Here is a 24,244-nt window from a genome sequence, read left to right as displayed (position 1 = left end):
TTCAGGTGACTGGGCTATCCAGATGCAGCTGTGTGTGGCTCCTAGAACTTTTTCTTTTCAGGTCATTAGGATGCTTGATAGAGTATCCTGGCTGGGCTTGGGAAGGCTCAAAGGAGCGCCCAAGGTCCTGCTCTGGACCTAATTGGGAGTGCCAGAGCCAGGTCTTTTCTTCAAAGCCCATATTGCCCAGACGTGCTTCGCTGGCTCAGAAAATGGCACATAGAAAATGTACACATGGAGTAAAAATATATCCCAACTCAGACAGCACACTACCATCACCAATCTGGTCAAAGATACACAGTCAGCATCATGAATATTACTTAGCTACCCTGTAGAGCCAGCCCTGAAGGCCATCTCTTTCCTCCCTGTCTGTTCCCCACATGGGGACTGGAGGCCTCTTTCCAGTGAACAGTATTATGGGATGTTCCTAAATAGTCTTGTACCTCACTCAAAGCTGTCATTGTCCCCTGAGATCCTCAGGACAGACCAAGGAGGGAGGCCCAGTGTTACCTCCATTTCTTCGAGAGGGAAGATGGGGCTCACAGGGAGGCTAGTAATTGACTCAAGAGCTAAGTGGCAGTCAGAATGGGACAGGAAAGTCCTGTCACCCGAGCACAACTTCTCTTTCTAGGCTACAGCACTGTCTCTGTTTCCCCTTATGGTACAGTCTCTCCATTCACAGCAATGATCATACTTGCAATGTTCTTACTGAACCAAGCACTGGTTTGGCCCAGAGTCTGTTCTAAAGAGCAGGAGGACCTAGGACTCCCCTTGCTCTGCAGACTAAGGATAGTGGTGGAGACTGTGTGTCTGCCCTCCTCCCACCCAGCCAGGTTGACTGAACACCATGAAGTCAAGAGGGCATCACTTCATTCATTACCTTGCATCAGTGCCTAGCCAGGAGCTATAAACAAAGCAGGTACTCAATACTCAGTGCTTTACAAAGGACTGCACCTGAATTCAGACTCAGACCAAAAATCCAAGATCTGGACTAGAAAAGCCATGCACATCCCTAACAGATATGTGCACATTAGTGTGGGAATATGCACGTTAGTGCAGGTGCCCGCGGAGGCCTTATGAGGGTTCCCGATCCCCCAGAGCTGGAGTTACCAGTGATTGTGATCCTCTCAACATGGGAGGAACTGAACTAGGGTCTGCTCAAAGAACAGTAAGAACTCTTAAGCAGGGACCCACCCTGCCAGTCCCCATATGTATTTTTTATTAGATATTTTCACTACTTACATTTCAAATATTATCCCCTTTCCTGTTTCCCCTTTGAAAATCACCTATCACTTCCCTCCTTCCTATGCTCCCCAACCCACACACTCCTGCTTCCTGGCCCAGGCATTCCCCTATACTAGAGCATAGCACCATCACAGGATCAAGGGCCTCTCCTCCCATTGATGACTGACTAGTCCATCCTGTTACATATGCAGCTGGGGCCATGGGTTTCTTTTTGGTTGGTGGTTTAGTCCCAGGGAGCTCTGGGGGTACTGGTTGGTTCCTATTGCTGTTTCTCCTATAGGGCAGCAAACCCCTTCATCTCCTTGGGTCCCATATATATTTTTAACTGACTTTAGGGCCGTTTTAGATTAATAGAAACATTGAGAGACAGGCACAGAGACATTCCCTGGGCCCATCTGGTCAACACCCTCCACCAGAATGGGGCGTCTGTAGCATGGACAATCATTGCCCTCACTCAGTCTACAGCCTACACAGCATTCATGCTTTGAGCATGTTCTGGGTTCACAGATCCATGTCCTCTATAATGTATACAGACCAGCTTCACTGACCTCGGATACCCCGTGCTCCACCTTGTCCATATTTTCTCAAAGTGTTTCAAAGCCCCAAGATTCAATAGCTTCCAGGAGTTCTGATTTGACACTCATGGGGTCAAAGTGCAGGCAGATGGTGGAACCTGTGGAAGGTCATCAGACACACAACCTGGTGGTTGCAGCAGAAATCACCAGCCAAGTAGGTATACAAACAATGTCATCTACTGATTTCCTCATCCTGCCTTCACCACAACCTTGGTCAAGAGCCATGCTCCAAGGGGCTCACTGAGGGAGAAGAGACTCTGGGACATTCCATGTCACTCTTGGCTAAGTGGAACACCCACAATGCAAATTCCTCAGCCCAGGCCCTGCTTTATGCATTCATTCTTGTTAACCAAACTGATCACAGGGTGTATACATGACATGATTTCATGCAGTCAGGAAGAAAAGTGAAATCATGATACTTGCACAGAAACAGAAGGAACTAGAAATCATTGTTAAGCAAAATGAACCAGAATCAAAAAGGGAGGTGTGTGTGGTGTGTTTGTATGTATGCGTGTGAATATATGTATATGTTATGTGTGTACATGTGCTGTGGTTGTATGTGTGTGTGCATGTGTGTGAATGTAAGTATGTATGGTGTATGTATATATGTGTGAATGAATGTATGTGACTGTGTAGGGGTATGTGTGGTGTGTGTATGTGTGTGGCTGTACGTTGTGTGTGTGCATGTGTATGTGTGATATATGTGTGTGAATATAAGTATGTGGTGTGTGTGCATATATATATATATATGTGAATGTATGTAAGTGGCATATATGTGTGTGGGTGTTTTTGTGGGGGCATATTTATGTGTGTGTTTGGTGTATGTGTGGTGCATGTATGTTTATGTGTGGTGTGTGTGTGTATATGTGTGAATGTATGTATGTAGTATGTGTGCATGTTTGTGTGGAGGTATGTGTGTGCTTATGTGTGTGTGTGTGTGTATGTGTGACCTTATTAGCAGAGATCCCAGAGAACTTTCTTCCTCTGAAGAAAATAACTGTTTCTTATCGCAGGAAAATAAGTGTTGACCATGTTTCTGTTTTGTCTGTTGGGTTCTGAGGTTACAAGTGTGCAAAATCACATCTTACTTTCAATTGCATTTCAGTCATTGGGTACAAGCTATTTTTACAGCCAAGTTGTTGTGGTAAATATTACTTGTGGATTTCTTACCACCACATAAATTATAGAGGTATTAAATAATAATAATAATAATCGAAGAGAATAATAAACTACTAATAAGAAATAGTAATAATAAATAATATGAAATGAGAAATAATATGAAATAATAAAATAAGAAATAATATTAATATGATGTAATAACATATTAAACAATAATGTGAAATAATATGAAATAATAAAATAAGAAATAATGATTATGACTAATAATGATTATAAGCATTAAAGCAACATCATGGGGCACATACCATTCCTCTATGCTAATTTCTCTACTTCTTTACTAAGAACTATGAGATATCACTCACCAAATTCTTTTGTTTTGTTTCATTTATTTTTTTGAGACAGGGTTTCTCTGTATAGCCCTGGCTGTCCTGGAACTCACATTGTAGACAAAGCTGGCCTAGAACTCAGAAATCGGCCTGCCTCTGTTTCCCAAGTGTTGGGATTAAAGGCGAGTGCCACCACACCCGGCTCACTTGCCATATTCTGCCCAGGCTGCTCATACTCTCAGGCTAGCCCTCCTGGCCATGCTCTCCCAATCCATCCACCCATGGGACCTTTTTCCCCCGCTTCTTCTTCCCTCTCCTTCATGGTCTCTTCCAAAGACACCAAGTCCGGGAACTGAAATGCCATCAACCTTTCTTCTTGCCAGCTGCAGGCATTAGATGTGTTTACTGATGATCACAGGAGGTAGGAATGATGTAATCATAATCCCCAAAATTATCGTAAAATATGGGTCCAGAGTCGAGGATCTGGTATTAGATCAAATGTTACTCATACTGTTCCCTCTCAGGCTGAACGTCTAAAACCTAGAACATAACAGTCCTTTTAGACAAGGCTACATCAAGCTAAACATATAGACAGACTTATAGATAGACTTTTATATATACATATATATATATATATGAATATATAATGATATATGTATAGATATATGGTGTATAGATAGGTGTATATATAGATATATACATATAGATGTATAGATATGTAGATATATAGGTTTAAAGGTGATATATATAGAGATGTATAGATTGAAGATCTATAGATGATATGTAGATATAGAGATGAATAGATAGATATAGAAATATATATATATATATATATATATATATATATATATATATATATATTGTCATAGGGGGAAATGTCCATAAGGACAGGTCAGTGTACTGACTTCAGGGGGTGAAGAGGATGGCAACCAGATAGGAAGAACAAATCTGTGAGCTAACCTGGACACTTCAGACCTCCCAGCCAAAAACCAAGGAGCATCCAGGGGCTGGTTCATTACCCCAGGTACATGTCTCTCTGTCCACAATGGGACAGGAACAGGACGTACTTAAATAAATAAAAAAATTAATTAAAAAAGGAAAAATTGAAACATAATTGAATATATATATGTGTGTGTGTGTGTGTGTGTGTGTGTGTGTGTGTGTGTGTTATCTGGCAGAAAAAAATGGCATTAATTCAATATTCTTTGACCTGGCTCCTGTGTGCAATATCAGTTACTATGATCTGTCACATGACACACAACTACAGCCAATAATCATATGACACAGCTAATAAGGCCTGTGTCATAATCATCTGAGCTGACTAAACCCTGAAAGTGCATTGGACATATCTCCAAAGTAAGAAACTCAATATTGCTTGGACCAAGCTAAAGTCCCCAATTTACATATCTACCAATCTGGTCTGACTTCATGCACAAGACATGAATAAATACACGCTGGAAAATTACAAAGTTGCTCACCCTGTCACCATCAGCTCTATTTTTTTTTTAATGGTGACTTCAAGGTTAGAGATAAAAACAGGTGTCTCACAAAAAGTAACTCTTTCAAAAAGTGCCTCACTTGACTCCCTGTCCAGTGTAAGGAGAAAGAACAACCTTGGAATCAATCACACACCTGATTAAATCTAAGCTGAACACTTTGCTTAGATAGCGCCATTCCATTCCATGACATTGGTACTCGATAATGTAATAAGGACCAGCATTAATCACTCTCTGGCTAATGACTCTGAGCTCATTTATATTGTCAAAGAAGGTCTTAAATATTCCAACAAAGCTACATTACAAGAAAAACACTATAGCCCCAAATGTAAGGAGATGACAGAGTACCTTAAAGAGGGAATGACCAAATCACTTAGAGAAATCCAGGAAAACAGAAAAAAATTGGAGGAAATCAATAAATTCCACAAAGAAGTCCAGGAAAACACAAACCAAAAAGTAGAGGAAGCCAAAATTCCTATAAAGTCCAGAAAGAACACACCAACGGGTGAAGTAAACAAAACTATTCAATACATAAAAGTGGAAATAGAAACAAAAAAGAAAACTAAATCTTAGGAAATAGTAAAAATAAAAATTTAGGACTGCAAAAAGGAACTACAGAGGCAAGGTTCACCCACAGAACACAGACATGGAAGAAAAATCTCAATCATTGAATAAGCAATAGAAGGAATGGGTAAATCAGACAATGAAAATATTAAGTCTAAATCTTCCTGATATAAAATATCATGGAAATCCAGGACACTGTAAAAGGACTAAACATAAGAATACTTAGGAAGAGAGGAAGGAGAATGCTCCCTCAAAGTCTCAGAAAGTATTGACAACCAAATCATAGAAGAAAAGCTTCCTAACAAAAAGAAAACACAAGAATCATCAAAACACCAAACAGAAGGGACCAAAAAATAAAGTCTCTTCTTGTGTAATAATCAAAACATATAGTTCAAGGAAAGAATACTAAAACCTGCAAAGGTAAAAAGCCAGGAAAAACATAAAGGAAGATCTATTAAGATCACAGATGTCTTCTCCTTGGAGTCTGTAGACGCCAGAAGGGTTTGTACACATGCGCCGCAGAAACAACAGATGCCTTGATTTTAATATGTAATAAAATGACTACACCGTAAATGAAAAAAATTAAGATAGTCCACGATAAACTCAAATTTAAACAACCTCTCTCTAAATATACTGACCAACACAAAGAGATAGAGGTAGAATCTAACCCGAGGAAGTAAAGGATACACATGAAAACACAGGTAGTAAATAATCTCTTACTGTCTACAAAAGAAGGGAAAGCACACACACAGCCCAACACCAACACCACCCGCAGCTGCAACAACAACAAAATACAAGGAGTTAGCAATCACCATTTATTGACTCATTCAATAAAAACAAGTTTTGATTTGGGAGAAAATGTAGCTGTAAGTTGGCACAGGACTTTGAGGTTTTTGTGTTTGAAAGCTATACAACTTTCTGTCTCAGGTTGCATGTGGGCGGTGGGGTTTTGAAGATAAACTTCTGAGTATACTTTTGTGTCTCTCACTGATCAGTAGTGACTTAATTCCAATAAATTCTTTTTTTTTCCCTTTTTTTTTCCCCAGACAAGGTTTCTCTGTGTAGCCCTGGCTGTCCTCGAACACACTGTAGACTAGTTGGGCCTCGAACTTAGAAGTCTGCCTGCATCTGACTCCCAAGTGCTAGGATTAAAGGAGTGCACCACCACAACCCAGCCCAATAAAATCTTATCCTTTGCATTGTCCTGGTGTGTGAGTTGTGTTGAGCCTTACTGGACCCAACAACTTAAAGGCTTTACCACTCTGCTGACATTCATAGCATCTGTCTCCAGTATGAATAGTCTCATAAAAAGGAGTATATACATAAAAAGAAGCTCAATGAAAAAGCTTCACCATACTAAATAGATTCACAATGTTTCTACCCAGTTCAAATTCTTCCATGATGAAAAAGACTACAAAATTGTGCAAAGGCTTTACCATATTAAATATACTCAGAGGGTTTCTCCCTCAGCCTTTCAATGGCTAGGAACAGATCTCATGACCAAACCAACTCTCAGAAAAGCAAATATTTAAATTGGGGTTTCTCTGCCATGCAGTTTGTCTTGTGTGTGCCTAAAGAATTATGACATGCAAAGGCATTACAACATTCATAACATTCACGTGGGTTCTCACTTGTATGTGATCTTTTATGTCATCTTAGATGACCGTGACATCAAATGCTTTACAACAGCGATTACCTTCCTAAGGTTTCTGTCTTCTATGTGTTCTTTAAAAATAATGGAGACTATAGAGTTGTAAAAAGTCTTTATCACATTGATTATAGAGACAATAACTTTGTCAAAAGTCTTTTATCACATTGATTAGGTTTCGAAGGTTTCTCTCCATTATGGGTTCTTTTATGATACTGGAGACAACTGTGACCTGCAAAGGCTTTACCACATTGATTACATTCATAGAGTTTCTCTCCAGTATGTTTTTTTTTTTTTTTTACATTTCGATCTTTTATTAGATATTTTCTTCATTTACATTTAAAAAGCTACCCTGAAAGTCCCCCTATACACTCCCCCAACACTGCTCCCCTACCCACCCACTCCCACTTCTGGGCCCTGGCATTCCCCTTTACTAGGGCTTAAAAAGTTTGTAAGACCAAGGGGCCTCTCTTCCCAATGATGGCAGACTAAGCCATCTTCTGCTACATATGCAGCTAAAGACATGAGCTCTGGGGGTATTGGTTAGTTTCTATTGTTGTTCTACATACAGGGATGTAGACCCCTTCAGCTCCTTGGAGACTTTCTCTAGCTCCTCCAGTGACGGCCCTGTGTTCCATCCAATAGATGACTGTGAGCATCCACTTCTGTTTGCCAGGTATTGGAATAGCCTCACGAGAGACAGCTATATCAGGAAAGTATGTGTTCTTTTATGATACTGGACATGACTGTGACCTGTAGAGGCTTTACCACATTGATAACATTCATAGGGCTTCTCTCCAGTACATTTAGTTTTCTGACTTTGCACATGATACCAATTACATTCTTAGGGTTTCTCTCCAGTATGTGTTCTCTTATGACATTAGAGATAACTGGGTCATGCAAACGCTTTACCACATTGATTACATTCATAGGGTTTCTCTCCAGAATGTGTTCTTTTATGACGGTGGAGATGACTGTGTTGTGAAAAGGCTTTACCACATTGATTACATTCATAGGGTTTCTCTCCAGTATGTGTTCTTTTATGATATTGGAGACCATTGTGACTTGAAAAGGCTTTACCACATTGAATACATTCATAGGGTTTCTCTCCAGTATGTGTTCTTTTATGACATTGGAGATGACCATATTGTGAAAAGGCTTTACCACATTGATTACATTCATAGGGTTTCTCTCCAGTATGTGTTCTTTTATGATATTGGAGATCAATGTGACGTGCAAATGTTTTACCACATTGATTACATTCATAGGGTTTCTCTCCAGTATGTGTTCTTTTATGACGTTGGAGAGTACTGAGTTGTGCAAAGGCTTTACCACATTGATTACATTCATAGGGTTTCTCTCCAGTATGTGTTCTTTTATGACGGTGGAGATGACTGGGTCTTGCAAAGGGTTTACCACATTGATTACATTCATAGGATTTCTCTCCAGTATGTGTTCTTTTATGACATTGGAAACTACTGCATAGTGCAAAGGCTTTACCACATTGAATACATTCATAGGGTTTCTCTCCAGTATGTGTTCTTTTATGATATTGGAGATGACTGTGACCTGCAAAGGTTTTACCACATTGATTACATTCATAGGGTTTCTCTCCAGTATGTGTTCTTTTATGACGTTGGAGAGTACTGAGTTGTGCAAAGGCTTTACCACATTGATTACATTCATAGGGTTTCCCTCCAGTATGTGTTCTTTTATGACGTTGGAGAGTACTGAGTTGTGCAAAGGCTTTACCACATTGATTACATTCATAGGGTTTCTCTCCAGTATGTGTTCTTTTATGACGGTGGAGATGACTGGGTCTTGCAAAGGGTTTACCACATTGATTACATTCATAGGGTTTCTCTCCAGTATGTGTTCTTTTATGACATTGGAAACTACTGCATAGTGCAAAGGCTGTACCACGTTGAATACATTCATAGGGTTTCTCTCCAGTATTTGTTTTTTTATGATATTGGAGATGACTGTGAACCGCAAAGTCTTTACCACATAGATTACATTCATAGGGTTTCTCTGCAGTATGTGTTCTTTCATGACGTTGGAGATGACTGGGTCTTGCAAAGGCTTTAGCACATTGATTACATTCATAGGGTTTCTCTCCAGTATGTGTTCTTTTTTGATATTGGAGACCACTGTGACTTGTAAATGCTTTACCACGTTGATTACATTCATAGGGTTTCTCTCCAGTATGGGTTCTTTTGTGATATTTAAGATGACTGGGTGTTGGAAAGGCTTTACCACATTGGTTATGTTCATATGTTTTCTCTACAATTTGTCTTTTTTTATGACATTGGAGATGACTGAGACATGAAAAGACTTTAGAACGTTCATTACATTCATAGAGTTTCTCTCCACTATGATTGCTTACATACCTGCAATGAAAATTGGCACATGTGATATGGTTACTATATTAATTTCCCTGTTCAATCATTTCATCAAGATGAATAAAGTTTACAAATTGGTCTACTGATAAAGGTGGACCAGATCATCTGGTTTTATCACTTTATATGTTCATGGTGTTCTCCCTCATTATGGGTTGTTTTGCATCTTTCGAGATATCTGTGATGGTTATTACATGGCTAACATTTATAACATCCTTTTTATATGGGATATTTATATGATGTATTTCATCTATAGAAGGAAAATAGAACAACTCATAGCTTTATAACAGTAATTGCTTTCATAATTTTTCCTGTACGTGAATTGTACCACATTTGAATGTGAACCAGGACAAACAAAAAAATTTACAAATTCCTAGTACCCATAAAGATTTTCTACAGTGTGAGCTTTGGGAAGTTCCCAGTAAAATTAGAAAACCAATTCATTGCAAACTTTTATCATATTCAGAATGTCTACCAAAGATGGAATCTGACATATTTTCTCACAGTTCTGGGATAGAAAGCGGTACATTGCTTCTTTCAATATCCCTATGCTCACATGGCTTTTATCCATTGTGACACATGATATATATATATATATTAATAGAAGAGTAACAGATGAAAGGTTCCATGCTGCATTCATGCTGTTTGACCTTTTGTTCCTCATAGATGTGTAATATATGAATTAAGGTTTTTCCTATGACAACACTCTTGACTCTCATAAACTGTACCCTAAACAAATGATCAATTTCACTATAAGAATATGAGTATCACCAACTTTCCCATGGATTATTGGCTTATCGGAAGGTTTTGCATATATACTTATCACTATTCGATGTGCAATATCTAAGTCTTGTGAGTCTATACACATTGTCAGATCAGTATAGCTCTAATAGAGGTACAAATTGAATAAAGGTGTCTCTTAAGGCAATGTTTCCTCGTCTTTTTTTTTTTTAAAGGAATGCTTTGTTAAATAAATCACATAACTACATCTAGGCAGTACATTTTTTTAAAGAATATTATAATTAGGGCTGGAGAGATAACTCAGTGATAAAGAGCAGAGACTGCTCTTCCGAAGGTCCTGAGTTTAAATCCCGGCAACCACATGGTGGCTCATAACCATCTGTAACAAAATATGATGCCCTCTTCTGGAGTATCTGCGGACAGCTACAGTATACTTATATACAATAAATAAATAAATATTAAAAAAATTGTAATTATAGTTATACTTCAAGTATTGACATTTTACACTCCTGCTTTGATTTAGAGCTTCCATATCATAGTAAAATTTCCTTAGAGGCATAATTGCACAAGCTTTCACGTGAAAATTACCTTTCATTTCTTCTTGAACTTTGACAATGTCTTTCAATATGATGGTTTTCCCAAGTGTAGCCTAAAAGACAGTACCAGAAAAATGAATGATACAGTATTGGAAATGAGGCAAAATTCAAGATACTGTGAATTTTCACTTCACTGGACACTATTTATTCAGCTCAGTCTTCCTTGTTCTCAATTGTAATAACAGAGCACCATCACTCACCAAGAGACATGTCTTCCCACTATTTTGAAAAGCAAAAGAAAATTCACAGTCATACCTATAACAGTGAGGTTCCAGTAGGTCTCCAGCATCACATCTTTGTAGAGACTCTTCTGGGAAGGATCCAGCAAATTCCACTCTTCCCCAGTGAAGTTCACATGCACATCATCATAAGTCACTGCATCCTAAAATGTCCCATACATGTGTACATCACAAAGCATGGTACTGACATCACTGTAAAGTAAATGTACGCTTCCTTGACCATATATTCATGTAATTCTGGTGCTTCCTCCACTGACTTCCTGACACAGAAGTTATAATCTAAGTACCATAACATTTTAAAGGAAATTGAGTTGAAGGTTCACTTGTGTTGCTTATGAAAAATTTAAATAAATAGCGTAAAGTCTTTCGAGCAGAATTCCAATGAGAGGGAGATGTAGGGTAAAACAGATCAACAGTTCTGAGGACACATCCCAGAAATTGTAAGAAGAATCACTAACGAGAAAAATCACGGACAAGCAGGGTGTATGTGTTCATGTCTTTAATCCCAGAGTCACGGGCAGGTATAAGTCATTGAGCTGGATCCTAGTCTGTTCTATGTAACACATTCCAGGACAGCAAAGGTAACATATTAAGACCCTTACTCCACTGCAAAAATCAACCACTGAGACAAAAATGATAGAAAGAACTCAGTTGTGTACTACAGTTCCTACAAAGAAGTAATGATATTCATATTCACGCACACAGGCAAAACACTCCTATTTATTTAAAAATTTCAAAACAAACACAAGAGTTTGGGGAAACATCAATACCCAAAATCCAATGACTCTGAAGCCTCAGGCAGTATTGATGTCATGAGCATATGCCATCCTAAAAAATAGACTATAATCTATGTGCCCACGGGGTACATAGGGGGCCCCAACCCCACTCAAAGGAGAAACAGAGGAGATTGGGAGGAGGGAGTCTATGAGGGCAGGGACCTAGAGTAGGGACAGTGATCAGGGTGATAATGAATATCTAATTTACAGGATAAACAAAAAAAAAAAAAGGAAAGAAAGAAAATGGAAAATTTTGAGTGTAAATACACTTTCATCTTCCCCAAGATAAATCTAGAAATGCTCCTGAACTGTTCAAATGTTTAAAGTCTCTGCTGACACTCAAAACAATATTTTGACAGCCACATCAGAAAGCAAAGTTGCAAAATCAAACAGCAAGTTATATCTTTCCAACATAAAATGGCACTGAATACCCCTTCCCATTCCAATCAATAGGAATGTGCACACAGTGAGAGAAGATTGGACAAAGGCAAGAAAAACAGCAGGGCAAACATCAAATCCTATAGCTTTGTCTCAAACACATTGGACTTCAATTCCTAAAGGCATAGATGGTGCTCTTCCTGTAACTTCTCATACATCTCTCAGTTTGGGTACTTCATCTCCCTGTAAGCATCTCTCCATGGCAGATTTCTCAATGCGTTAGTTTTCTCCACAACCTGTGGTCACAAAATGCAACTCAAGCATCAACCTCACCACTTACAAGCAAGGAACTCAAACAGAGTCTTCCCTGGGATCCTGACTGTCAAAAGATGGCTAGAGTGGTGCTAAACTGAAACCATAGAGAAAGAATCTATGACCATGGTATTTTCATCTTTCAGTTTCCAGAAGCGGCACAATGTGGATGATCCTGTGAAGTCTGACTTCTAAATTAAAGGACCCTGCCTCACTTGGACCACATTTGCAGCAGGTTTTGTTTAAGGTTCCATTGTGGGATGAGGAAACACTGTGAATACTCCTCCCATTAATTTAAAACAAACAAGCAGGAGGAAGTGCTACACTTAGGGTACCTTCATAGGCACATACCCACAAGGGCATTTGCTCCACTAAGTTCATAGCCACTTTATTTATAAAAGTTAGGTTCAGCAGTGAAGCTTAAGAGGAGCTAGGCACAGGCGGTAGGCCGTGGCTAGAAAAAAGCTACATTGTTAGGTGTGAGAAAGGAAAGGGTTTATTAAAAGGAAATTAATACAGGCGGATTGCCGCAGTTATAAAAACTGCATCATGAGGGAGGAAATTGTCCCAAATAGCAGGAGTACTCTGCCCCATTTTGTGTCTTGTTTATGTCTGGTGCACCAATCTGTTCTCGTGTTCAATTCATGTATGTTCGTGTCCAGTCTGTATGAATGAATGTTCTATGTTTTATGTTGGATAATAAAAATGGTATAAAAAACTTTATCTGCAAGGCCGAGAGCTGCCACGTGTTTCAGCCAAAAACCAGACACGTGGCAGGAGGGCCCCTGATGGAAAAAATGTTCGTTTTAAGAAAAAGCAGCGAGTACACAGCCTCTTAGTTTCGAATCTGATAAATGGTTCATGATTAATGTGTTTGACAATGGTAAAGTGCTTTTTTATTCTATGATTGTAGCTACAAAGATTAATATTCTCTGATTGGTCTAAAATTAACTGCTTCATTTGGTTCTTTATTAAAAATGTGCTCTGCATGTTTTCGCATTCAGCTCATAAGTTGTTGGTTAAAATTAATAATTGTTACATTGCTACAGATGGTTAATGTTAAATTTGATAACTCAAGTTTAGAGTCCTTCCGACACGTGGCCTAAGGCAGCCCTAGAGGCTGAGTCTCTTAAGATATTTCTAGTTTAGATAATGATTAATGTGGTTCCTATCCTAAATAGTAAAATTTAAGATAATATATAAAGCAATGCCTCTTTATTAAAGCGTTAAAGCTTGCTTTAATAGGTATTCATAGGTATTAATTGATATCCAAACTTCGTAATATGATAGTAATGCTTCTAATATTGATTTTAACAGTGATAAATTGTTTTAAACGTAGGTTTTGCTTTCCCAAAGTTATAGGTATTATCCTAACCTTGCACAAAAAACTTAAAAATTATGGTTAAAACTGCCATTGTTCCATTGACTGCAGCTTGCAGTTTGATTGCAAATTTAAGATTAATGCTCAGATTAAAAAGTATTTTACCTTTGAGTCAATACAGGGCTCTGGGCAGTCCCAGAGCGGCTTGTGGCCCTTTCTTTTGTTTTGCAAACAATGCCTAAAAAAGTTTTTCCCTGTGTTCAAGAAAATTTCTTTTTAACAGTGTTACAGATCTATTCAAATGTTTAAAATAATGCTTAAATTCAAAGATTTTTGCTTCTAGTAAACTGGTAATCACTAGAAAATTTTGCCTCTATGTATGGCTAATATAGCTTTACATTAAGTAAGAAAAATGTTTATTGTTTCTGCTTCTTTACGAGAAGCCAAAAGTTTTAATCTTTCAGAATATATTGTTTCCTAAGTGGAAAGTATTTTATTAACTAATGCTTCTCAAGGGAAGTTTACCTTAAATCCTTGCTCTCACCCAAAAGATTCAGAGACAGTATCCTTTTATTACTTAGTGTTTTAGTTTACTACAAAAGGTTTTACAAAAAATAAAGAAAGCTTTTATAATTGTTGTTAATTGGTAATTGAAAATTAGTTGTGCCCAAGACAATTCTTTGGCCAGAAAAAACATTATTGTAAAGTCATTTTTCTCATCCTCCCAGCCGATCGTTGGCCACGTGGGCCCAACTAGCTGCTGTGGGGCGGAGTCTTAAGACACACAGTTGCCCCTATTCCAGCACAAATAATCTGGTTGTGTGCTGTAGATGGTGTTTTAAAATGCTGAACAATCAAACCTTAATTTATATATTAATAGTCAATGCTATATCTCTGAGCTCATAATTACTTAAAATTGTTCGTCCCTCAGATACTATTAATTCTCAAATTTACAATTGCTTATACATATTTCTAGTTAATAAATAAATAAATTATGCACGTGTGACTCTTAATAACTTTTCTAGCCTTCTAGTTACAACCGTTCCTTAAGAAAAATGATTGAAAGTGCAATTAGTCACTGCCCCTTTACAGCCAAATATTTAAAATGTTTTGTCCAAAAAGTTATTAATTCAAAAGGTTAGATATTGTAAAATTTTAAACTTTAACCTCTTAAAAGACAAAAGAGAGAAATTGTATCCCCATATATACTATTTAGTGCATTTCCATGCACACTATTTAAAACATACCTTTATTTTCAAAATTTGAGATTAAAATGTCAAATTTAATAAATGCTTTTTAGTATCTTAAAAGGGTCTACTTATTGGCTTATAGATTGATCCTAAAACAGCTACCTTATTAGGAAAGGGAAAAACAAGTTCTCTCCACAGAACTCTACAGAAGCATATTGGTAATTCGTGTGCCGAGCTGACAGGTAAGTTAACTCAGTGTCCTGATTAAAAGGACTAAAAGATTAAATTCATGTTTTAGATCCATCCTTGCTTGTCATTTTTCCAGTTTAGACTAGCTTCTAGCCTTTTAACTTTATGGCAATAGTACATCAGAGACTGTATATTCAGACTTAGTAAAATTAGTCATTTAATAGAGTCATAATGATTTTTCACTCTTCTTCAGTGTGACCAGCCATTCTAACTCAATCTTAAACTGGTCTAATATTCAGTTCAATTATTAGAGATTCCTATATTCTAAATTACCTAGTAAAGTTAACTCAGAGCATATCCCCCAAGGTCACCAAAGGCTCACCTTGCCTTTACCTTATTTGTCCTAAACTTTTTGCAAACTGACATTAAAGGTCAGTCTGCAGCGGAACGCCACTGGCACCCAGTTACTTCTAATTCTTATGCATTGGTAAAATGGAAGGACGCCCTGACTAATAAATGAAAGGGTCCAGATCCAGTTCTAATCTGGGGAAGAGGCTCGGTTTGTGTTTTTTCACGAGATGAAGATGAAGCACAGTGGCTACCAGAGAGATTAATTCGTCAGGTAAACACAGATTCTGTCTCTCCTCGTAAGTATCATTCTAAAGACTAAAATTCCTCTTGAGCTGGGAGTGGAAGCTCTCAAAAAACACTGTTTCCTCTGAGCCAATTCCCCTACAAGAGGCCGGAGATTAACTTTAGCTTTACAATTTGCATCTAAATAAAGTACCTTGACTTCTCCAAACAGAAAATTTACATTACTACACTCTAATTGTTTAGTATTCTTCCTTCTCTCAAGCAGGTCAATCTACATTATCTGGTTCTCCGCCCCACCCCTAAGAGCAAACAGGTGGTTCTGCTAATCTCCCTTCCAGGGACATCCCAGCATGTGGCTTTTCAGTCTAAGATAAGATTTAGATTTACCAGGAGAGCTAGGGAAGTAGAAATTTCATATATATTTACAAAGATTAGTTCTTATTTTGATAGATATAGGCTTAGTCCCTTAGCTGGCCTCTGGCTTTTCACCCTTGCTGTTACTGCAAGGTGTCCCTAGTTCCTCAGGCTACTGGGAATAACAGGGATGAAGAGGAAAGACTTTCAGCTCCTATTTTAACCAAAATTAATGGTGTTAATAGTGACATAATTCTTGTCTAGGCCTTGCTAAATCTGAGGTTGACAAGTCTCACATAGAGACCTCGCAATAACTCAGAATTGCGATACTGATTCATAATCATATGAATACGGTATGGGTACCGCTTGGCGCAGGAGATTACTGCGGAGGGAAGGTCCAGTTTGACCGTTTCTGAGTTCCCTGTGTGACACACCTGATTTGAAAGAGGTTGGTATCTGACTCCAGCTAAAAACCAAAAATACTTACGGCTCTGCCTCCCCTCCCCAAAAGATACCAAGAGCCACAGATGTGAGTTGTTACAATGCTCACGGGAGGAATCAGGCCAATGTCCACCCAAGTCAAGGTTAAAGGCCCACTCATCTACGGATGAGAAAATCATTTGATCACCTCTGTTGAGCATTGCCTATTTAAACTTAATTAATAGGGGGGAGACAGATTGGAGACCTTGCTGTTGTAAGAGCAGGCCCTTCACTGCCTCCCACCCAAAAAATAAAAAAGCCAATTGGCCTTGTACTAGGAGCCAGCCAGTCTTAATCTCTTCTCACTGTTCCCCTGCCTGTCACCCAAAATTGTGGATAATTATCAGTTCAGTGTTATTCTAAAATTGTTTAGCTAAACTCAGCCAGGGTTCCAACGCCCTACTTAAAAGGCAAACAGGTAGCTACCTATTCAGCACTAATTAGCATTATAAAGTCAGAGCCTACAGCACAGTGCTGGTATTTCAGTCAGTGCTTTTAAGACAGTCTCAGCCAGATACAGTTTACCATTAGAATAGTTAGGGAATCCCACGGAAATAGGTTTTTTCTTTAGCCCTAGGAACTCAGGCAGAACTATTGAACATAGATAATTTTTCTGCCACAGGCCACCCCCTTTTTTATTTTTGTTTTGTTATCTAATGGGGGGAAATGTGGCCTCCCTTCCCCCCAGCCTGGAACCTGCCTGCTCAAGGGTGGAGCTACCGGCTCATTCGTCCTGCCACGCCCACTGCTGGAACCTGCCCTCTGCTGCCTGGAGGCACACACGTGTTCGTCCTGCTACTGGACCCTGAGTTACTTGGCGGGAAATTGGGTTCCCTCCCCCTTCCTTTATAAACTGAGTGTCTGGAAATATTAAATGGAGTCTTGATCAGAGTTTTGTCTTGACTCCATTGTTTCTTCCGCCCCGTCTAGATTCCTCTCTTTGCAGGGAACTGCCATTCTCAGTGAACCGTTCGTGTTGTGGACCGCGGGCGGGCCGCAACAGGGGCAAAATGAGGTCTTTGTCCTTTCCACCATTTTGCAGAGTCTGATTTTGCCCTGAAAGCGGTCATAAAGAGCTCTCTGTCAGGGGCAATTTAATGGGTACAGGTGCTCTTGATAAGAAGGACTCAACCCAAGGTGGAGGGTGAGTAACTATATCAATTGGGATGGAAACAGTCTCACTTCCTCTCTCAGTAAGAGAATACTAAAGTGGCACACACATAACAGAGGGCCACGAGGGGGCAGTGAAGGCTACGCAGCAGATTCCACCTCTTGTACAGAGGAGAAAATGGCAGTTGTGAGCCATGGAGCAGGGTTCCAAGACTTCTGTAACTTCCCAGAAATTAAGACCAGGGGCACAGAACCCCTGTTGCAGGCCCTGGAACATCTTCCTAGCCCATTCTTGCCATGACTCTCCAGCATTTCAACTTCACTGGAGTTCCACATTCACTTTGTTCATCTCCCTCCATGAGTACTCAAGAAGAATCAAAAAACCAAGGTACCCAGACACATTTCTGACAGACAGGGCACGGATACAAAGAACTAATGACACATCCTAACAATGGTCTTTCAACCCTTACGATGGGAGTTCTAAGGGTCTTGGGTTTCCAGTCAAAGCATCAAGGTTCTATGCCCAACTCACAGAAACTGCAATGACCAGCACAGAGCGTATTGCAATGCAAACACACAGAGGTCTTTTTATGAGCTCAGTAACAAGGACTCTCAGCAGTCAAACTCACATTAGGTACAAACTGAGAGATCAAGTCTAGAGGTTTAGAGTATATATTGTAGTTACAACAAGAGTGGGGAGTTTGCATACAAATCAGCATTGTTAATATTTTGAAAATTGTATGTCTGGCATAATGTGCAGGAACCAAGCAAGGGGGACAAAAAAAAAAAATCTGACAACCATGATGGGTAAGCTGTTTCTGTTTTTGTTTTCTATAGGAGGTCTTAGTTATCTCTATGTAGATTCACCCTGCTGATGTACCTTAACTGGCTGTTGATAAGGGGATTTTGTCATGGGATTTTGGATGGAATGTACAAATGTGCATTCTTAAAAAGCAAACTGTTTGGGCTTTACAAACTCATCTCTGTTCCTGAGCCCCTGATTATCGACAGAAACTCCTGGTTAACCACAACCATGCCTGTCTGTAGACTAGACTTTGTCCAAAGACTACCTCACTATCTGTTACTGCAGACACTAATATCAGCTGCCCTTACCACTGGAACAGAATACCACTGGAAATTTCCTATCCTCCTGTGCACGCCTCCTATAAACACCATAGACAATCCCCACCTGCACATCCATTCCTGCCTCATCCCTGTGTCTCAGCCCCCACTTGGGCAGATATTCCCTGTTCAACCACATTCCATGCCTGAAAGGACACAAGGTAAGCTTCCATAGATAAACTTCATGATTGATTGATTTCTTATCCCAGATTCAATTTTCCCACTTGTTCCAACATTGTATTAAACAGGATGGGGTACTTGACCTCTCTCCTGACTATGTCTCCTTGTGGATTACTAAGATCTTCTGTTCCTGCCTGTCTCTTCTCCCAGCTTTTATATAACAAAGCATCCACTGTTGACCATACCCACCAGTCAGTAAAATAGGAAACTGTCAGTGAACACTCTCTTCAAATCCATGCATCAAACAGTAACCCAGGAACAAAACTCCCACCCGAAAAGACAAACCCAGAGGCCAGTACCTAGGTCAATAATCACCCCAACAGAGATGGCTACACACCAGCATAGCAACATAGAGAGTAACAGCCAGGAACAATTGCAACCAAGAAATCCAAGCTATCCCATCACAGCAGGTCTGAGAAATTAAAGCATGCAACAGATAAAGTGCAAAAGAGGTTTTTTGGGGGAAGGGAGAGGAGTGAGAACCTGGGGAAGGGATAGAAGTAGACAAGAGGACCTGCAGACAGGCACACAGACCGGTTAGAAAGAGAGCCATGAGGGGAGAGATGACAGAGAGTGTACATGTGCAGAGAACAGAGACAGGGAACAAAAATAGAGAGCTGCTATAGCTGGGGGCTGATGTATATAAAGCACGCCTGATAACAAACACAGGGGATGGAGGCAGGAAATGACATAAGCAGTTGCTAAGTCCCTGAGCAGCACATGAGATTACTTGTACACTGACAACTACAGAGGCAATGTTCACCCACAGAACAGGAAAGGAAGACAGAATCTCAGGGATTCAAGAGGAAGAGAAAAAATTGATATCTCAGTTAAAAAATGTGGATTCTAAAAGTTTCATGGCAATAAACAACTGGGACTTCTGCAAAACATGTTAAGGCGAAATTACAAACGATTGAAATATAAGAATATCCTCTCAGAGGTCAATAATTTTTCAATAAAACCATAAAAAATTCTGAAATTATTAAAGTCCCTTTGCCAAATAATCAAATCACTAAACATATGAAGTAAAAAATATGAAAAAACTGCAGCAGAACAAAAATTAACAAAACCTAAACAAAACCAAAACAAGTATAATGTATGAAATCAGACCTATTAGATTTTTACCTGTCTTCTTAATGTATACTAAAAGACAAAGGGGTTTGGACATGTGTGCTACAGACTCAAAGAAACCACACTTGTTTTCACAAGCCAGCCTAACTAAGGTCTAAAGGATTTGGGCAATGATAGGGAAGTTATTCAGAGGTCATCCCCGATGGAGCAAGTGAGGAGCAACAGGAGAGACCTCACAGATGCTCACATATGACTTATACTTCCCATCCAGCCCCAGAGAGGACTCACCACCCCAGCTTCCACTGCTCAGCACCACCCTGCCCCTATCCTCTGTGGGCAGTAACCCTGTGCTCATCATGCCTCGAAATCAGAGCTTCCTGAGGTCCTCTCACAGCACCCAACAGCAGAGCTCAGAGCAGGACACAGAGAACCATTCAAGCCTCCACAGTGAACTTGGGGAAAAGCACCTGGAAGATCCCGCCTCCTTGATTGGCCAATGGGTCTCACCCTTGCTCAAGGTTAAAGTGTGCTTCAAGTCCAGGGCCAGAGCATTTCCAGATCTCAGATGTGGTTTGCACTACATTAGCATTTGAGCCTGTCCTACAAGTGGACTCTCACCCCTCCCAGCCCTGGGAGAGAACTCAACATTCATGTGGGGCATTGGGCTATGCACAGACAGGTTGGTCTCCAGTTGAGCTGAGGTCTGAACACCAGAAGGGTGATAATTCCTTACTTGACAAGGAAGGCATTAATTCCCTCATGCTTCTGGAACTCAGGCTCCTGCCTAAATTACTGTCCCCCACCCCCACCCCAGCCACCACAAGAGAAGCCTGGCTAAAAGTCACTTAGACAATGCCCCTAGTTTCTGACCTTCAGGCTAAACTACTCCCCAGTTACCTAGCAACAGTAAAGCCCATAAAAAGGACTGTTCAGCCCCACCTATCTCTCTTGATCTCGCTCCTTTGTTCTCTTACCTCTCACTTCTCTCACTCCTCTCTCCTCTTTCCTTTCTCTTTGTCTTCTCCTCTCCTCTCTCCCTCTTACTCTCTTTCTATCTAGCCTTCCCCCTTCTAGCTTTCTAGGGGGGACTCTCTCTCTCTCTTCTACCTTCTCTCTTTCTCCCTGCCTTTCTATAATAAAGCTCTAAAACCATAGAAAGTCTCTGCTCATCAAGGCCCACTGAGCTTGGAGGACGGGATAGGCTTTCTCCTAATGAGCCCTTTCTAATCTCCCCATGCAAGGCCTTCATGTGGGCCAGTCAAGATCCACTGTGCTCACTCTCACAGGTGTGGGAACCTCTCATCCCTCATCCCTCTCTCCCATAACCCCAAGGCTTTAGGAAAGTAGCCCCAGGGCTCCCAAGTTGGGCTGCCCCTTGTTCAGACCCGAAGAGTGGGTCAAAGGCTTAGATGCACACCTGGGGCTGAGAGGGGAGTGTATGGCAGCTCTCCCACATCTCTGTCCAGATCATAGGTGGAACTCTGGCAGGGTGTGGGCCTTCCCCCCTGTCCTTTCTTCCCCAGGGCCCCCTTTTAGTTCCCAACACATTCCAGCTCAGGCTAGTCAGCTGCCTGCTCCTGCCCTCTGTGAGCAATGATCCTGCATTACCAGGACCTGACTTCGACCTTGCCTGAGCTTGCCTCACAGCACTTGCCTTCTTCTTCCTGAAATCCAGGGGAAGAGCTTGCATAGCCCATTACCCAAGGTGCAGTGGGGTTATCAATCTGAGTGGGAGGTAGCCCAGGCAATGAACATTAAAGAGGGATTTTAGGAAACAAGAGTTTTGTTTGTGGCTCAGTGCTGGGCTCAAGGAGACTGCAGCTCCCTTTCACCAGATGATACCAAACAACCCTGGGAGGAAAGCCAGAAATGTAAGGGAAACACTGTTGAGCCTTCTTGGTAGCCAGCACATCGCCATCAGTGGCAAAGTAGAGAAAAGCCACAGTTGAATTAGGACAGGTTCTCTAGGTAAACATATCTCAAATCAGAATGAATTTCTCTATGGATACAGAAAGGAAATTTAATAGAATGTCTCTCTAATGTCTAATATAGAAAGGCTATCAGCCAAGGGAACTTAGAAAAATCAAGGACGGGTTATCTCATGTTGCAGGATATTGCAGCTGATATTCACTATGTACCAGAATTCTGAAGAAATAAGTACTCAGTACTTGCACTAAGGAAACCCACCTCTGCACAGTGAAAGGACATAGAAGAACCAACCAGAGTGGTCAGAACTCCTGTTTTGTCAACTGCTGAAACCCAGAGTCACATGACTTCTTTGTGCCTATATGACCTATCTCAAAAATGAATAATCTTAAATAAGCCCATTTAATGCTTTCTTACTTTATAATTATTTTCTTTATTTTTTGAAAGTGTAATATAATCTCATCGTTTCTATTCTCTAAACCAACCCATATATCCCTGCTTGCTCTCTTTCAAATTCATTACCTCTCTTTTCATTTGTTATTTTATACATATATGTATATTCCCTAAATATATAAACACAGCCTGCACAATCTGTATAATATTATTTATATGTCTGGCTGGCAACCAACTGGCAAAAGCACATTTTCTTAACATAGAATTAAAGCACATAAAAATACTGGTTATAGCCAGGCGTGGTGGTACACGTCTTTAATCCCAGCACTCAGGAGGCAGAGGCAGGCAGATTTTCTGGGTACGAGGCCAGCCTGGTCTGAGTGAGTTCCAGGACAAACAGGGCTATACAGAGAAACCCTGTCTCGGAAAAAAAACAAAACAAAAAAAAACAAAAATAAAAATAAAAAAACAAAACCAAAACCAAACAAACAAACAAGCAAAAAAGGACAAGTCCTCCAGCCAGCCAATCTTCACAGTAAACCTGTTCTCTACCACTAAGGCATGCTGGACAGTGCCACTTCTACCTTGGAGATGATGCTTCAAGTATCATCAGGGAATGAAACCCAGTTCAAAGGACATTTCTACACTGCCACTACTGCAGACACAAATGAACCCCTACTCCTTTGCTGGTCTCCCCACTTTTCTCCTAGGCCTAGGAACAAGCACTGAAATGTCTTTAAACTGTGAAGCAGTGACTGGAGAAATGGTTTATTGTAAGAGAACTTCCTGCTCTTCTGAAGGTTCCAAGTTTCATCCCCAGCACCCACAACCAAGCAATTCACAGCTGCCTACAACTCCGGATGCATAAGCTCTGAGGGCATTTGCACTCTGAGTGTCACACACAGACACAAATCAATAAAAAGTAAATCCTAAAGAGGAAATCAGACCATGGGAGTCTGAGCCCCAAACCCTCTAACAGCTTTGTGCCACTCCACAGCCAACGTGCAAATTCTCTCCCCAAGGTCCAGTGCTATCTGGACCTAAGCCACCCCTCCACACAGGCCCCATTGCTCTCCCTCACCTCTGATCACAGGCCTTCTGTCTGCCCTGATACTCACATCTCAGCCCTTTTCCAGGACTCATCTATGCACAGGTCTTTGCAAGCAGGCAGCCTCTACATTCCAGACTGCTCAAAGGTCACCTCTGCAGAGATGCCTGTCTTGACTTCAGTTTCCTCCCTTCCAAAACCACATCCTATCCCCAAGTTATGCATAACCTTGATTCATCACTACATGGCACACAACATGACATAATCACCTGTCTATCAGTGATTATCAACTAGGGAGGAGCCTTTTACAAATATAAAAGCTCCAGGCCTCACCCAAATCATATGAAATCAGAATTTAGGAGACAGAACCAGGTTCTTCCAGTCCACAGACCCCCCCTCCCCCACCCGGCAACTCTGAACACAGCCAGGACTCAGGGCAGCCTACAACAGTACTTTCAAACCCTGGTGCACACACTGCTCCTGAGAGTGCTGTTAAAATGCACACTCTATTTCCACAGCTCTGTCATGGAACCCGAGGCTCTGCAAGTTGCACACCACACTGACTGGTGCTGTCAGGTGAAGCATTTTGCAGTTGCAAGGGCCTATGCTCATCAACAGGACTTCCTGCAAGTATGTAAAACAAAATCCTGAATCTACATCACACAACAGAGTGGCCACCAACCCATGTGGCCACCAAGCATCTGAGACCAAGTAATGTTAACAAAGAGGTGAATTCATTCTTGGGCTACAATGCTGACCAAAAGCTAAAAGCGCAGTCCCCCACCTTGAAAGGCCTCTGTAACTTCTTGGCCTAAGCAGCCTTCTGCACCCTGGATGGATAGGAAAATTCCA

At 40.5% G+C, this 24,244-nt stretch overlaps 2 protein-coding genes across 3 annotated transcripts in view; both read right to left on the bottom strand.

Annotated features, from left to right (window-relative positions):
- Positions 1-24,244, bottom strand: part of LOC147001175 (hippocalcin-like protein 1) — a 46,913-nt gene that overhangs the window by 18,854 nt on the left and 3,815 nt on the right. The window contains exon 1 of one of the 2 annotated variants that reach the window (XR_015045190.1): positions 10,702-10,740. The exons of the other annotated variant lie outside the window; for it this stretch is intronic. The gene's annotated coding sequence lies outside the window, so the exon portion shown is untranslated. Of the gene's footprint in view, positions 1-10,701; positions 10,741-24,244 lie in introns of those variants that run through there. 2 annotated transcript variants of the gene reach the window in all.
- On the bottom strand, positions 7,685-12,795 carry LOC147001176 (uncharacterized). Its single transcript, XM_085830386.1, is given in 5 exon segments — positions 7,685-8,416; positions 8,486-9,207; positions 10,702-10,762; positions 10,965-11,091; positions 12,766-12,795. Coding segments are annotated over 5 exon segments (1,488 nt in total). The 3' UTR covers positions 7,685-7,868.

The sequence above is a fragment of the Mus caroli genome, unplaced genomic scaffold, assembly GCF_978045245.1.
Source record: "Mus caroli unplaced genomic scaffold, Mus_caroli_1 scaffold_14, whole genome shotgun sequence".
Taxonomy (NCBI): Eukaryota; Metazoa; Chordata; class Mammalia; order Rodentia; family Muridae; genus Mus; species Mus caroli.
This window is presented reverse-complemented; position numbering and strand designations above follow the sequence as displayed.